The sequence below is a fragment of the Phalacrocorax aristotelis genome, chromosome 16 (genome assembly GCF_949628215.1).
Source record: "Phalacrocorax aristotelis chromosome 16, bGulAri2.1, whole genome shotgun sequence".
NCBI classification, from domain to species: Eukaryota; Metazoa; Chordata; class Aves; order Suliformes; family Phalacrocoracidae; genus Phalacrocorax; species Phalacrocorax aristotelis.
This window is the reverse complement of record NC_134291.1, coordinates 14,048,129-14,064,827: the sequence shown is the minus strand read 5'-3', so window position 1 is coordinate 14,064,827 and position 16,699 is coordinate 14,048,129. Positions and strand designations below refer to the sequence as shown.

The following is a 16,699-nucleotide window of genomic DNA, read 5'->3' as shown; positions in this document are numbered from 1 at the left end:
GGTAGGAGATCCCTGCTTCAGGGAGCTCCTCTGAAGTAAGAGACAGTCACCATAAGGATCAGAACACATTTGTCTTTGCTGCAATGACACAAAGAGGGAGAGGAGGTGGAAAGACACAACAAAGACCATCTACTCATTCACATCACAGCACCTGCGATCAGACAAACAGCTGCTTCCTGCCCCAGACTGCACCAAATTGCCAGTGAAAGGAACCAGGTGCTAAAGGTCTCTGCTCTGATGGCAACAGAAGAGCAGTTGTTTGCCAGCACAACCACCTTTTCCTGAGGGGCAAGCTGTAGTGCAGGGGGAATTGCCAGCCACTCCAGCTGAGACTCACCCAGCTGCCTCAGAACACCTGTTTTAGAAGGCACAAACACCACAGACAGAACCCCAAACCCTGATCAATTTTTGTCACTGTGGATTCAAGCTCAGCAGCTCTGTATGTTACTGTTCGCAGGAAACTGCTGGGGTTTTCCAGGGTACCCCCCACCACACAGCTAATCTTCCTCTGCAGATTATCTCATGACTCAACTTACCACCGTGCTCCTCCGGTGGCTCTGCACAGTGAAATCAGGACAGAAGAGCAGATCTGCAACAGCAAGGAGCAACGACTCAGCCAGTGGCCGGGCATTTTCATCATCATCTTCTCCCTAAAATTGAGAAACATGGAAGAGTATTGTCAGCCCAGGATTAGCAAAGAGCACACAGTCACACTAGTATAACACAGCAAGAGAAGATACACTCCCCAAGAATACGCAGGGAAGCAAGATGTTACAAAGGAACAAGAGGGAGAAACACAAAAAACCCAGCCGGTACAGGAAAGAAATTCCCCCCTGGAAGGAGATGACTGAATAGGAACAAGCTGTTTAATGACACCAAACTGAGCCGACAAAGGCCTAGAGATGTTGGGGAAACAGAAGAGTAGCACTGGACCTTGCCATGTGGAAATGCTTGACTTACTAAAGACAAAAGGAAAGGAAAACATTTACAAAGAGGGTTTTACAGCCATGAAGGAGGGCAGTTTAGATGGTGCATACAGACAGCAATAGGAAGAAGCCAGCCAGCAGTGATAAGGTGTAAAACCTCTCAAAGTCCTGCGTGGGCTGCCCAGAACAGGGAGTGACAGAACCAGGACAAGCTGCGTGTATCATGCAAGGGGCCACCTCAGCCTGCCAAGGCAGAGCAAGCATGAGAGCAGAGGGGATTTTGCCATCTCCAGTGTTCAAAGCAATCACTCAAATCATGCATGGCTACTCCTCTGCAGCCGTTGCCACGGGAAACCTTGCCAGACCCTGCCTGTCAAAGAGCGTCCTGAATGGGAGGCCTTCCCCACCACACACTGGTGCTGGAGGGAAAGGCAGGGAGCAGGAATGGCAGGAGCTTATCTATCTCAGGCAGGCCTCTGTCAGCCCGCGTGCGACGCACGCCTCTTAAATCACAGCAGGAAGCTAAGAGAGATAATAGCCTGTGCAGCTCTGACGTCTGTCTCGGCAACAGCAGGAAAACTACCGTCAAACAGATCCCAGATGTAAGGAGAGGTCCAGGAGTTGGTGCCAGCACAGCAAAGATGCTTTTACTGGGGCTCGCAGTCAGGGATGACATGAAAGCGTTAGTGTCCAAGGGGATTCATTTTCCAAGAACAATCTTTGCTAACATCACCTCAGTTGCCAGAAGTCGTCCCTGCAGGCTCTGGGTACCACCTCATCCAAAATGGGTGACACACAACAAACTGATAGATGTGTACACAACACAGACCCCCTTACAGGAGAGGGGCGCCCCTCCCCCACGAGCTCTGCCATCCATTACTGCACCACGAAGCAGGTGAAGGATAACAGCAGAGATATTTACTGATGGTCCAGGCACACCATCCTCTTCCCCTTCAGTTCCCAGGGAAGAATCAGACTTCAGACAGCAAAGCAGTTGCCCCTAGATTAGCATGACTCCAGCTTGCCCAGCATCTCAGGGCTTTATTTGTTACTCCCTGCCAGGCAGCATAGCCAACGTTACAACTGCTTCTACATGTGGTTAAATGATGGAGCACAGTGAACCCTAACAGCTCCACCAACATTCAGGAGACAACACAGCAGGAGGGCTCCCAAACCCAGCACACATGCCCTGGGCTTGATCGCCTTGGGATGATCCCACTACTCCAAGGCTGAGAAACTCTCCTTCAACTACTGAACAAGGTGAAAAACCAGGTTGTAACAGCAGCCTGGCTGGATCAGAGCACCAGGCGCTCTGCGTGTTCCTTCCCAAAACAAGCTCCTCCATTGTTAAGTGTCTCCAGCACTCCCTGGCCCCTGCAGGGATGGGAGGGTGGACAACCACCACCCTCCCCATCACACAGATCACACAGCACAGCAGGACTAGCAACGACTTCCCTTTCCACCATCCAGGACCTCCCCTTGAAGTGGCCTCAGGTGAAAGAGATTAGAGGTGACAGGCAGAGACAACGCAGGGTGCTGGGTTTGTACTGTACCAACCACCACCAATCCCTTATAACCTTCCCCAAAAACACTGCAACACTTAACATTCAGGGGAAACCACACTCCAGTACAGCCACGCTGACCTGCGGATTCAGACACTTGCAGAATTGCTCTCTATGCACAGAGCAGGCAGATGCTGAGGGAGCAAACAGGAAAATACCAAGCCTAACTCAACTGTGTTTTCAACACTGTTTCTCCTATTTGCAGGACAACCTAAAGCACTTTCACCCTGTTCCTCTGAGAGACACAAAAAGAGTACTACTGGGCCTGCTCCCCAGACAGAGAAACATAGGGAGGTTCAGAGACTCCCCTGGGGTTATGTACATCACTGACAGAGCCAGAAACAGTACCTAATTCTTTAACCACTCTTGCTCAGTTGTGGGCTTCACCTATGAGGCTAGGCTCCTGGTTAAAACTGTATCGCTCAGCTCATAAGCAGGGTATTGAGTCATGATGCTGAGAGCTCCTCTGGCACTATTTGCTTTAAATGTGACACTAAAACCAGTGGAAACGACACCCTATTTCAGTTTGACTCAAATCTTAGATCAGCTTTAGTTAATGGAATAAGGTCATTTCAGTTTAAGAAAGTCATTCAGCCTTTAGTACCACTCATGTTCATTTTGATTCACGCCTACAGTTATACTGGAAAAGCCTTCCCTCACATACCAGTGCTCTCTTACAGCTACGCACCCGAGTGAAATATTGAGATGATGCAGCAACCTGCACTAAACAAAGCAGCTGAGGGTGAGAGGAAGAGCAGCAAGAATCAAAGGAAGGAAGAGAACTTAGAAGGTGCCACCTGATTTCTGACCAAATAGAAATAACTAGAATAAAGTTGCTCCCAAAAGTATATAAGGGTTTCCTTGCTGCAGCCTCCCCTTCACCCTTCAGAAAGAAGAATAAGTGCCAAACAACAGACCCCTCCTCGGCCAGCCCCAGGGACAGTTGACCAGAAGAAACCTCTCCAGTCTGGGTCCTCGAAGATGTAAGGCAGGATACGGGTGAGAAGACGGCAGCAGTTCAAGACAATTTGCCTCTCCTTCTCCGTGTGGCAGCCGCTCTCTGCTCCCTGCACCAGCTTCTCCACAGCCTGAAGAAAACAAAACCAAGGCAAGTAGCATTAGCCTGGACACAAGTTAGCAAGAGTTGGGCAGGTCTGTCCTGCTGGTGACACCCTCATATAGAATTATAAGCAGTACTTGGAGCCCATTTCCTCCGAGTCCAATGGCACAGACACTGTTTGCATCACTGCAGAAATAGGGTTAATGACCTTAAACAGACCATGTTGAATTTCTACTGTCCCACTGCAAGAGACCTCACATGCCAGGGCTAATCCACGCAGCACACATGTCGTGCCATGTGAGACAGCCAGCCACAGCATCAGAAGGCTCCTTCCAGCACCGTTCCATGACACCACACTCTGCAAAGAGCAGATCAATCAGCCGCACCAGGTACATGAGATGCAGGCAGAGCCAAGGCAGCAGCACTGTGCTGTGTGGTGTAAGGGCCTGGCAGGGGAAAACTGCACAGAAACACAAAGTCTGACAGATCCGTATGTGCTGCTGCGATTACAGCAAGGACTCCTGACCCAGGAGGCAGGAGCTAAGCTGCTGTCTGTAACTATTAAGTGACCCTGCGAACAGGACTGGTGCTCCAGAAAGAGCTTCTGGGCTGAGTCTCTGCAGTCCATCCAATCTCTGCTGAAACTGCCAATGGAGACAGTCACATTGGGTTTTTCAGAATAGCATGTGGGTCTCACCAGGCAGCAACCACAGCCCCAGGAGGCAGCGGCAGGAGGTTTCACCCGCAGCTGCACCCACTTGCTCTTACTCCCTGATCCCAAGGGGAAACAGAGGGGGAATGAAAGTCAAAACATTTACCAAGGATTCACCTTGCTGCTTTTTAATTCATGAGGTCATGTGTCCCCGCTTATTTTCATAGCAGACTGTCTGGGTCACTGACTCTGCTAGTCTGCGTCATTGCCTTAATGGGTATTTAAATGCTGTTTGTGTAGTCTCAGCCTGTCCACGCACTACTCTATGACTGGGCTTAACTATTTTTTCAGGCACATTTATGACTCTGTACAGTCTGAGTCTCCAGCCATGATTGCAAATGACGTTTCAGCCATGCTGTTGTGCTCTCCACAGACATGTAGCACTGTGAAGTCCAGTGGCACACTCCACCTGGCACAGGTCAGGGCCCTCAGCCCGGCAAAAGCACTGCAGGAGTGTGCAGGCTCCTCTGACCCCTATATCCCAAGATCCAGGGCTCCTGGATAAACAGCCCAGCAGCGACCAGGTCTCCCAACACATCTGTTTCCAGCTGTGAGAGTAGCCCGTATTTTATTCCTTGGTTTTGGGGGAAAGGACACAGAGACAAGAGAGTTTTATGGTTAGTAAAGGTCTCCCTTGGGAGTAAAGGACTCCTAAGGTGCTGATCACCAGAAGCCAGGAGGCAGCACTAGGGAAGATCCCAGAATGGTGGGGGTTGGAAGGGACCTCTGGAGATGCTCCAGCCCCCTGATGATCTTGGTAGGTCTCTGGTGGACTTGCTCAAGCAGTTCCACATCCTTCTTAAACTGGGGGGCCCAAAACTGGACACAGCACTCCAAATGTGGTCTCACTAGGGCAGAGTAGAGAGGGAGGGTAGCCTCCCTCGCCCTGCTGGCCACACTCCTTTTAATGCACCCCAGGACACCGCTGGCCTTCTTGGGCACAAGGGCACGGTGCTGGCTCAGGGTCACCTCGCTGCCCTCTGGCACTCCCAGGGGCCTGCTCAGCAGAGCCACTTTCCGGTAGTTCAGCCCCGAGCCTGTGCTGGTGCGTGAGGTTGTTCCTCTCCAGGGGCAGGACGTTGCACTTGCTCTTGTTGAATCTCATCAGGTTCCCCTGGGCCCAGCTCTCTGGCCTGTCCCGGTCTCGTTGGATGGCAGCACAGCCTTCTGGTGTATCAGCCGCTCCTCCCAGCTTGGTCTCAGCAGCAAACTTGCTGAGGTTACACTCTATCCCATCATCCAGGTCATTGATGAATATGTTGAACAGGGCTGGGCCCAGCACAGACCCCCGGAGAGCTTTGCTAGTGACAGGCCTCCATCCAGACTCTGCTCCATTGATCACAACCCTCTGAGTTCTGTTGTTGAGCCAGTTCTGTATCTCGCTCACTGTCCACTCATCCAACCCACAATCCATTCCATTATTCCTCATTTTTGTATTCTTTCTCAAGTATCCCCTACAGGCATCTGTCTGACGCACGATTCCCAGAGGTGCCTTCACTATGATTCAGTAGGTCTCATTCACATTTTGTAGAGCAAGAAAGAAAACTAGGACAACAACAACCATTTAAAACTGGGAAAATGCCATTCAAAAAATGTTTCCAATGCTATGAATTCAAGTCTACTCTTTGCATGGCTCAAACCACAATCGTTATTAACACCTGCACTTTCCCAGGTGGAGTAAGCCTCCGGCTGTTGCTCACCAGCTTGACAATTTGCCAGACCTGGCAGGGAGGGAACATGAGTCAATGTTCTTTGTGCTCCACAAAAGGACACGACACAACAACACCAGCAGCAGCATCAGGAACGTTCTGATATCACAGCAGAAGGAAGAAAAGTTAAGATCTCCCTCCAACTTCATCCAGGCACTTGTAGAGTGACAATCCCCACATCCCTCTGGGATCTATCCACTTGAAGCCAGACTGGTGCATGGTGAGGAGCAGTTAGATGCAGACAGGGAATTGGATGAACCTGCCTCCCCACAAATATGCCACCTTGGTAGAAAGTCCCCTAAGCGGGAAGCAGTTTTCACAGCAGGCAAGACCCAACAGGGCAGGGTGAAACACAAGAAGGGAAAAAGAGTAAAACAGCTCCAAAGTGAGCAAATGCCAGCTGTGGTCTGTGCTAAACCCAGCGAGGAAGGGCTGAGAGTTACCATCACGAGGAGACCAGGACAAGCAAGCAAAATAATACCTGTCTCCCCTTGGCAGCCACAGGACTACTGAACCAGGGACGTCCCCCCACTAGCATAGCACCAAGGAATAAGACAGCACCAATCTTACCTTATAACACAAAGTCGCCAAGTTTGAAGGCGATTCTTCTCTCACTGCTCGGATCTCTGCAGCTGGTACAAGGGCAAAGACATCCTGCACTGAAGTGGCTGTGTCTGCCCAGAACTGGTCCCAAAAGGCATCATCCGTTGCCTCCACGGGCTGTGGAGAGACAAACATGGTTACAGATGCAGAGCTACCATTCTATGAGGTCCAAACATCAGCAATTATGCCTGGCTTGGGGACAGGACTGGGCACAGAAGAGTTTCAATAAAACACACTGGCACTGGTTTTGCACCTCAGCCTCTTTGTTACCAGGGTTTCGGCCAATTTGATGTCCCAAACAGAGCATTCCCTCAGCAAGGGGGTGAGCAGCAAGGCATTTATGTGACCAGTCCCATCAGACTGGGACTCTCCAAGTCTTTCATGGAGTCACAACATACATGAGGCCTCCTGCTTGTAATACATGCCCCAGGTTGTAGACAAGATCTTTGCCAACGCTTGTGGGCCAGGCTGCTGTCATGCACTCCGTCACCTTCCGAGCAAGCCAAGGATGCCCAGGTGTGCACTGGAATTACTTCTGTTGTAAACAAAGTCTCGAGGAAGCAATCAGGGCCATCTCACATTAGGGCACGAACAGACCCACGGAACTGACAGACCCACTGCAAAGCACTTACTGACGCCGCAGAATTGATCTTTCTGAATCAAATATTTATGGGGAACTGGACTCAGTGCAGCTGGTCACTGCCAAGGCTTTGTTCTTAAAAAGCACTAATGTGCAGTTTAAAGAGGGAGATGGAAGGAGGAGACAAATACCAAAAAAAGCAATCCATTTCAGACCTGCAGTTTGAAGAGCCTGCTCCCCATGCCTGGGAACACACCTCTCCCAGTTACCTTTTCTGGCTCTGCAGGTACAGACAACCCCCTCTTTTACCAGCACCGTTGTCCTTTTTTCCACAGCAAGGGAACAAGGATTCTCCTCAAGCACACCTGGAAACCCCAGTGCTAGGGATGCTGGCCACGAGGATGGTCTGTTTGCCAGCCTGCAGCTGGAAAGATAGCTCTGTACAGCTGGCTGCAGAGTCCTGATGTTATTTCCCCCAGCTTCTTCCTGACAGCGTGGCATAAACTTAGAAACTTAGCCTGGGTGTCAGGTTCATGGCTGAACAAAGCAACCTGGACCTTGCTTTGCCCTTTATGACTTTGCAGAGCCAGAGAGCAGCGCTGGCCATTCAAGATGAAGCAAATTAAAACGTTGGCTCAGACACACTGGGCCAGCAGCGCCTCCAACCCTGTGGAAGCCTGGCAATGACCTGCCACTCCCCAAGAGGTAAAAATGCCAGCGCTGTTTGCTGAACAAGAAGGCATCTCCATTACACAACATCTCAGGCATCCAAAGCCTGGCAGCTCTGAACAATCAGAAAAGACTTTTCAGCCAGCCTAAAACTGAGCACGGCTCTTCCCATCTAAATGTGGATACTTGCCAAAAGATAAGCATCACCCAGCCAAGCCTGGGAGCGCTCGCCCAGCCGAAGGGTCCTGCCACAGGGGTGGGATAAATACATGTGTATTTATGTTGAGCAGTGTGAAAGAGATGGATCCATTATTTCAGTCAAAAGAGGAAAAGGGAAGTGTTTCCAGAGGGGTTTCCCCAGCCATGCCGAGGCGTGGCGGCACACTCAGCAGGTCAGAACAGCCATTTACCAGAGGACCCCCAGCCCTTGGCTTGCAGCAAGGGGGAGCCTCCGGCCTGCAACGTGCGGCAGCAATAAAGCAAACAGCAGCTCTCGCTAGCTGCAATCACTAGCACTGTGGGTGGGTTTACCACGTCAGATGGGAAAGGGGCAAGAATATGAACATGTGTTTAAGTTAAACAGTTCCTGCCCACTCCCAGCTCTGCTGTAGTAGGCAGAAAATTTGCCCAGCTCTATGCTGTTTCTAAATGCAGCCAAGACGCAACTTCAGGGAGAACAGCTCATTCACAGCTCTGACACCATTTCCCCCTTTGCTGTCACCTCCTGAATTAACAGCTACAGTCTGCAGAGCAGGTGATGTGTCACTACCAGCCAAAGGCCAAAAAGTGAGAGGGCCAGGCAGGCAGCCCATCTGCCCACCCCCAAACTGGTATAGCAGGTTACTGCCCTGCAGCTCTCTGCCTTAATGCTCCAGTGCCATAGAGGCTGCTTATCACTTGTCCTGGTCCTTCCAGCCATGCAATGAATCAGCCCAAGCGACTCCCCAGTCTTTAAAAACAAAACCAGAAAAACACCCACACGTGTTTAGGCATCTTGAACTCTGCTCTAGTGCAGAAACACTCTTCATTTTATCACCTGGCCACCAAAGCAAGTTCCCACCAAACCTCCTCCCAAGGGAAAATAAGTTTTTTTCCCAAATGGTTCAAGATCACAGCTCCTCAGAGGGGATCTGCAGGAACAGCCAAGTGTTTACAGCCTGCCTTTCAGCTTCCTGAGCATGTGAAGGAGCTGTGCTCTTTGTAACCTGGACATGAAATGCTTAAATGGAAGCAAAGCTATTTTGCAAATCTCAACTCTAATTACAATCCTCAAAAAGAGCCAAGTATTCGGAAATCTGATCTATGCAATGCATGAAACATCCTACACTTCCTACACCCCCTTTCAAACCACGTACCACAACCCCATGCATAATTGCCACATGTAACCTACTGGCTGCCTGCCACAGCCACTCCCAACAACAACAGGGAGCAGCAATTGCTGCTAATTGGAGATCATGCATAAATAATGGATTCACTCTCATCTAGAGGGGAAGGAGAAAACCATTTCCCTCCAGTAGACACAGATCCCTTTACCTCTCACTAGCCTGAGGCCTCCTCAGAGGTTGAACACAGCCGCTATTTTACAGATGGTAACACAACAGCTAAGATGGATTGAAGAACACAGCCTCCGACTAAAATTACATGGAGGTAGAGAAGCATAGCAGCAATTACCCAAGCTGCAACACTGGATGCTGCGGCCACATTAGTGTCATGGCTGCCATCTTGGCAAGCAGATTACACTAAAACACCATTTCTTTCATTTTTAATAGCTGCAGCAAGTCAGCTCCTCATCCAACAGATGGTATCCCATGTACAATCCTGGGACACAGATTCAGTACTGAGTCACTCACATCCCCACAGCCCCCCTGTTTTAATTAACAGTCTGGCATCATAAAACTACTCGATCCACATAATATTCATCTCCCTGATAGAACATTACTGGATGATTTTAAGCTGATTGTATTCTGCACACAGCATCTCTGGGGATCTAAATATCCACTTCCTCATGCTGAGCTCACCGAACAACTTCCACCTAGCTCACAGAAGGGAAACACAGAGACCTAGAACAGTCTTGTTCACCAGCCATGGATATCTTCAACTGGAAATGTCGATTTAGTTACAAGCATTGGCACTGCACATGCTGCAGTAACAAATCCCACAGCACCACAGCTAGCCTTGCCAGTGTCTTAACCAGAAGAGCTCACAAGGAGCTGAATCCTCACCAGCAATGCTGCGATCTGGGGCCACTTTGGATCCTCCAGATCAGCACAGATGTGTCCTCTCTTGGTGAGGAAGCTGCAGCACACAGACAAGAAAGAGCCTGATGTGCCTCCAACACAGTGTAGACAACCAGCTCTGCACCAGCAGTGCAATAAGAACGAGAACTTTGCCATTGCTGCAAGAATCAAGGGATCAGTAGCTCAACTCTACTCTGGAAACACGCCCGGCACATCTGGAGAGCAAAGGAACTTCCTGACCACCACACACACCCCACTGCAGAGGCTGCTGAAGTTAGAGCTAAATGGAAAAGAGATGCTGCTGCGTGAACCAAGCTCTCCACACCAAAGGGAAGAGATGACTGTAGCACAGAGTGATTGCTGAGCGCACAGCGAATACAGATGACATCTCGGAGGGGGCAAGGAGGGAGACTTTTGCCTTCAGTTCACCTGGGCAGGGTGTAAAGACCTCCCACCTACATACTGGCCACACAAAGGTGGAACCAGTCCTACCGGACACCACCAATCTTTATTTCCCAATATTTACAAATGTTGGGTTTCAGGTGTTTTAAAGCACACCATACACACATGCTATAAGAGTCAGAAAAGGTAGATGCTTGGTTTGCACACATCTTGCCAGTTACTGAACAGAGAATCACAGCCATGAACAGGCAATCCCCAGGCAAACAGGATACGTCACAGGAAACAGGAAAACAGAGCTGAGCTGACCATGTCCTATAAACAGGAAAAGGTCCCAAGGCAGAGTCTCTCCCCATTTGTGACTCTCCTCAGCCTGAGGCTAGTTCCACCTTCGCTTTCTCTTTCAGATACAATCCCTCACAAACTCAGGCAGGCTGAGCGTTTGCACCCTCCTCCCAGCCAAGAGCTCTCTGCACTTACCCCTTTACATCAAATGCCCATTCCCAATAATTCCTCCAGCAGGACAGTCCTTAAACCAGTTCGGAGGTTGCTGCAAATTACCAGCAGAGAATCAAGGGGGCAAGCAGCCTCTAGTCTTGCTCATGGTATTCTCCTTTTATTTCTTGCCAACATGCCAACCAAGCATCCCATCAGCTGAGGTAGCGAGGTATTTAGGCCAGAGGCTCTCCTTTTTCTGGGACTGGACAGCAGGGCAGGGCCCTCGTCCCTCACCAGGGCTTCTAGCCAGTCCTATGCAAGCTCAGATAAGACATAGCAGATAAGACGCAACAGCAGCACGCTCCTTTCCACCCAAAATGAGGCAGAACTGTGGAGTGCGATGACCAGAGAGCCATTCACACAGCACTTGATTGAGCCCTAGGAGATGAGGCAACCCTGCAGGGCCAGCAGATTAGTTCGAGGCGATTCAGACACCTTTGTACCACCTGTTTGTGAGCCACTGTGCAAAAGGAAAGTCCGAGGATAGAATATTCAAAACATTAACAACTAGCAAGATTTCATCCCTGCTGCCAAGGACAGCAGCTCCACACAGATTTCAGAGTAACAGTAAATTTTTCTGTAGGATCATTGTGGTCAGCAGTGCAGAATAAAGGAGAGGCTCCACAAGAGTCCATCACCTGTGCTCCCACAGCAGAAACTGTGTTTCAAAGGAAACTGGAAAATGAGATTTCTGGAAGTCTAGCAAGGAAAGCCTAGGACAAAAGTCAGATGTATAAAGTGTTAGTTACAGCTTTGCTTTTAAGAAAACAGCTTTGCTTTTGATTAACCTGAGAGACTTAGATACTTGAATCAAGCTGGAATACTATCAGAAATAGGCTACCAGAAACCAACCTCCCTCTAAACATAAGGTGTCCTTTTAACAGGCTTAAATTAACAGCCTGTTGTACTACTGCATTTGCACATCAGAGGAAAAGAAAGGACTGGAGCTTGCCCCTAGTGCTTGATCCTTCCTGTGTGTTTAAAAGCAGAGGCATAGCTAGCATTAAAATCTAACAAGCTAGTTCACAAGATTCAAATTTCTTATCTTGCAGCCAGCTGCTTGCAGAAACCGTTTAATTACCAAAACGGCTGAGAAAAGAAAGCAAGTTTCCCCAGCAGTTAAGACTTCCAGCTTCAGTTCCCTGCTCTGCACTGACTAGCTGTCATACTCACAACCCATATTTCCCTTCACCTGTTAAGTAGGCAGCATTTTTATGGGCAATTTGGAAGGGCTCACACATTTTCTATGATAAAGCACACCTGTTTTATTATTGAAAGGGTGGGCCCTATCAATTTAAAGGTGTGCAGTGTAATGTAATGTATACATAGCATAAAAAACCCTAAAGCCCATTTCTCCATGTATGATTATTAATGTATATCTGTAAGATAAGCCAATTCCTTCCTTCTGGTACTGCTGCCCTTTTTTAATCACTGAAATAATTCTGAAGTGATTTTTATTCTTTAATACTCTTACACCTTCAAAGTTTCTCTTTGGCAATTAAAAAAAACCCCATTAAGTCAATTTCATTTGTGTCCAGACTTGATTTGACTTTTGAGTTCTGGGCTCCACACGTGCTACAAGCATTCAAGTGTTATGTTCCTTACAGATTTTTGTCATTTTTTCAAATGTTCGCATGGGAACATTCATCTTTTTTAATTAACGAAAGCCTAGAGACTATAAGAACTTATTTTTCAGAAAAATCTAACTTCAGTGACAACTCTGAACCTTCACCAGTGAGCAAACAGTGCTTTCTGCTCAACCGATTCCTTCCATCGGAGCCTTAGGAAACACTGCATAATGCACGGTTTCATGTTACCAATGATTTGACAAAAATCTATTTGTGCAGCTACCTCATGTCAGAGGAGAAGGCTGCAAAAAAAAAAAAAAAGGAGACACGCTGCTGAGAAAGCAAAGCGTATTTTGAGCTAATAGCTTTGAAGCAGGGATTTGACCCTGTCCATTATTGTAGCCTGGGTTTGGATCCAGGGTCTCGTGGACTAGAAGGTTACATAGAGGTTGCTGCCAGTATGAGCTCAGAAGGCTCCAGGAGGGTCCAGTCACACATCCTGCAAGAGCAAACACCAGTGCCCTTCTACAGTATGTAAATATGGGAGCGTCAACACCCCACCCTTTTTCCACATGGCAGTTAGTCTCACCTCAACCACAAAGACATGAAATTAATCCATCCAAGAATAAAGTTTTTTCTCCTTCCTTTATTCGGGGCCTTAGTGAACCTACTTTCACTACACATGCTGATAAACTAGAGGAGGAGACCACTCTCTTCTTGGCCAGTGATACGAAGGATTGCCTCATACAGGCTTTTCTTTGTGGACAGCAGACTGAGAAGATCCCTATAGGCTTGATTTCCCCCCCACAATCTCACTTTATAAGCATGTTTCCAAGTAGAGGAACAACAGCCCCAATCTGAAGGCACTCTGAACTATTTGGCATCCAGAAGAGACTTTGGAAGAATCCCTTAAAACATTAATTCATCCACTTCTCTCTTTGCTGAGGGATGTTGTGGAACATCCACAATTGGAAATTTTTAAGAACATGTTCACAGAAGCCATTCCTGAGCAATGCAGATAGAAGCAATACTGCTTTAGAAATTATAAACATGACTTCTCAAAGGCTCTTCCAGCCTTACTTTCTATGATTCATCTTCCAGTCCTAGTCTGTGTCTCTTGAGTTTTCACACGGATTTTCTCCTATTACCCTTTACCCCTTTGCATCCATACTCTTCTGAATTCATTCCCCATTGTTAAATATCTTTCTGCCACCATCCCCAAGTTTTCCTAGCAGCTGTTATTCCCTCACCACCACAGGTAGCTCAGAACAGCAATTCTCCATTGTAGCTCAGAAGAACCTGAGATGAAATTTCTCAATAGAGCAAAATCCTTCTGTTCCTTAGACAAAAGGACAGTCTACTAGTTTTCTGCCAGTGGGCTGCTGGGCTCCCAAATTAAGACAAGAACCTTAATTAGCTCCCAGGACATAAGCAACATCTGTTAGACCTCTAGGCAACCACCCTGCCTATACACCATCCTGACTTCATTTCACTTAACTCCTTCTCTTCAGGCTGCAGAAATAAAGCAGTATTTCACAGGTCACAGATGGAAACTGCTTCTGATTCTCACCCCAACAGCACAGCTGGCCAACAGGCCTTTCAATCTGCTACTACCCAAAACGAGGGCAAGATTCTCCACTGATTATTTAGAGGGGGGGAAAAAATACACAGAAGGGTGCACTGCCAAACCTTGTGATGATGTAAACCTGCAGTTGAATACATTAGGAGCTGTGGACATCCCTTACGACAGCGGCGTCCTGGTCTGCTACCACAGGACGCTGTTTAGCAAAGCGCAAGACGTCAGCGGCAGCGAGTGCCTCGCTGCCAGCACAGCCCAGCCGGACCTGACAGCCGCCCCAGGAACCCGCCGGTGCCCCGGGGCACGGCCCAGCCTCGCTGCCTCCCTCCTGCTCCCCCTCCTTAACCGCACAAGACCCGTGGAGACCAGCGACATGGCAGCTGGGGCCAGCTTGCCCAGATCCCCCATCGGCTCCCCAGCCTCAGGGCAAGGCCTCGCCTCCAGAGCCTGGACCACAGCCAGCCATGGCCGAAGCCCCTGGCCGCGGTGGCGGCGTTGTCACCTCCGCCCCGAGCCCTGCGGGTCCCCGGCACCGTGCAGCTCTGTCCCCACGCACAAGGCACCAGAGTCGGGCTGCGGGGACAGCGACCCGGCCCTCCCCTTCCCTCAGCCCCAGGGGTAGCTCGGGGCAGGGCCAGGGAGAAGGGCCTGTCAGCCGGCCCCGGGTGCCTCCGGGCATCCCCGGCCACCTCACAGCCGGAGGCGGCCGCGCCTCAGGGCAGGCGGGCGGCTCCCGACAAGGCGGCCCCCTCTTACCTCACCTCACCCACCTCCCGACAAGGCGGCCCCTCTTACCTCACCTCACCCACCTCCCGACAAGGCGGCCCCCTCTTACCTCACCTCACCCACCTCCCGACAAGGCGGCCCCCTCTTACCTCACCTCACCCACCTCCCGACATGGCGCCCCCCCCCATCACCCACCTCCCGACATGGCGGCCCCCTCTTACCTCACCTCACCCACCTCCCGACATGGCGCCCCCCCTCCATCACCCACCTCCCGACATGGCGGCCCTCACCTGGGTCTTGGTGGTGAGCTGGATCACCGCCTTCCTGAAGTTGAGCTTGGAGTCGGCGCTGCCCATGGCGCGGCCCGGCTGCGGCCTGCCAGCCGCGGCGGGCAGGGCCGTCCCCTCACGCCGCCGATCCCGCCTTCCCTCCCCAGGCCGCCGCTGCCGCCGCCATCCCCCTTCCCCGTGCCGGTGACTCTCCCTGCCTGCCTCCCTCCTGTCAAACCCGGCCTCGCAGCTCCCGGCCCTCCCTCTCCTCCTCCCGCATCCCTTCCTCCGCCCACGGCCGCGGCTCCTCCTCCGCCGGCCCGGCCGCCAGCCCTCCATCCCTCACCGCAGGCACCTTCCTCCTCTCCCCGCGTCAACCTCCCCTCCACTCCCGCCTCCGCCTGCTACCCCTTCCCCACTTCACCCCTTCCCTCTCACCCTCGTCCTGGCAGCCCCTTCCCTCCGTCTGTCCCCTTTCCGCCCGCACCTCGCTCCCCATGGCCGCACTCCCCCTGCACCCTCCCTCATCTCCCCTCTCCTTGAGGGCCCAGGGCACAGCATTTCACCCTCCTCCTCTAGCCCTCTAGTCTCCCGTCTGGGTCTGGACTAGGCCCCCTCTGCCTTCTCTGCCCCTTGCCTTCCACAACAGCTCCCTTCTGTTCTTCCTCAACCTTTGCCTTCTCCCCCCCATCAGCTTCCTCTGCCCCATCTTGCCCCCTTCTCCCTCCCCTCTGCCCTTGAAGCCCCTTTGCTCAGCTGCTCTCAGACACAAGCCACACAACATCTCTGTCTGGCCGCCACCGAAGAACCCGGCTGCTCTCGGCAGCCTGGCCCCAAGCCCGGCTGGTTTGGAGGCGCAGCAGGATTCCAGGGGGAATGGCCGGCTCCAGCCTCTCCCCAGTTCTGGGTTGAAAGGACCAGGAAGAAGCAGGCTGGTAATAAGTACCTTGTGCAAGCACCTTGTAACGAGCTGATTGCATGCGGTGGCCCATTAACCCTAATGAAATTCTACCCACCTGCAAGGAGATGTTTTATAACCCCAGAGACTGGGAATTCAGGATTTGGCCCTCACTGAACACCTCAGAGCAGCTGTTAGAGGCGATTCAGTGATGCCTTTGAAGCTATCGTCACGTTTTCTGTGCAGAGCAGCTCACAAAAACACTGCAAGCACATCTTTTTGTTGTCGCTGAGTTACGTCTCACGTGCTCAGCTCTGCAAACCTCCTTTCTTCGGAGGACATGAGCTAATTCTAATCGTTTTGCAAAAGGAAGCAATGTGCTGGCTCCCCAGCTGGGGCAGACTGTGGGAATTCTCATTTGTTGGCATATGATCTGTCCAGAAATCGCCCGTGTTTGATTATATCGAGTGACAGGTCAGATTGGAGGCATTCTTGTAAAACCTACCGGAAAAAAAATATTTTCATAAAATCATACGTCAGGCTTTTGCTGTCAAACAGCCTAGGGCTTTGCATCCACGCGCTCGGTATGGCTACGCTATACAGATAAACGATGCTAGTTTATTGTTAGGAACAGCATGCTTTTCACAATTATTTTTCATGGTTAATATCTTCTGATTTCTATATTAAAATTGCTCAGAAAGAGA

The 16,699-nt window shown here is 50.5% G+C and overlaps 1 protein-coding gene across 2 annotated transcripts in view; it reads right to left on the bottom strand.

Annotated features, from left to right (window-relative positions):
• HID1 (HID1 domain containing) overlaps nt 1–15,344 on the bottom strand; it is a 33,901-nt gene extending 18,557 nt beyond the window's left edge. Inside the window, exons 1-4 of one of the 2 annotated variants that reach the window (XM_075111062.1) lie at nt 15,119–15,344; nt 6,540–6,689; nt 3,406–3,576; nt 537–650 (exon numbers count right to left, since the gene is read on the bottom strand). In XM_075111062.1, coding sequence (XP_074967163.1) covers nt 537–650; nt 3,406–3,576; nt 6,540–6,689; nt 15,119–15,184 — 501 coding nt within the window. In that variant the 5' untranslated portion in view covers nt 15,185–15,344. The remainder of the gene's footprint in view (nt 1–536; nt 651–3,405; nt 3,577–6,539; nt 6,690–15,118) is intronic. The other variant, XM_075111061.1, reaches the window with a different exon arrangement.
• Between the last annotated feature and the right edge of the window lie 1,355 nt (nt 15,345–16,699).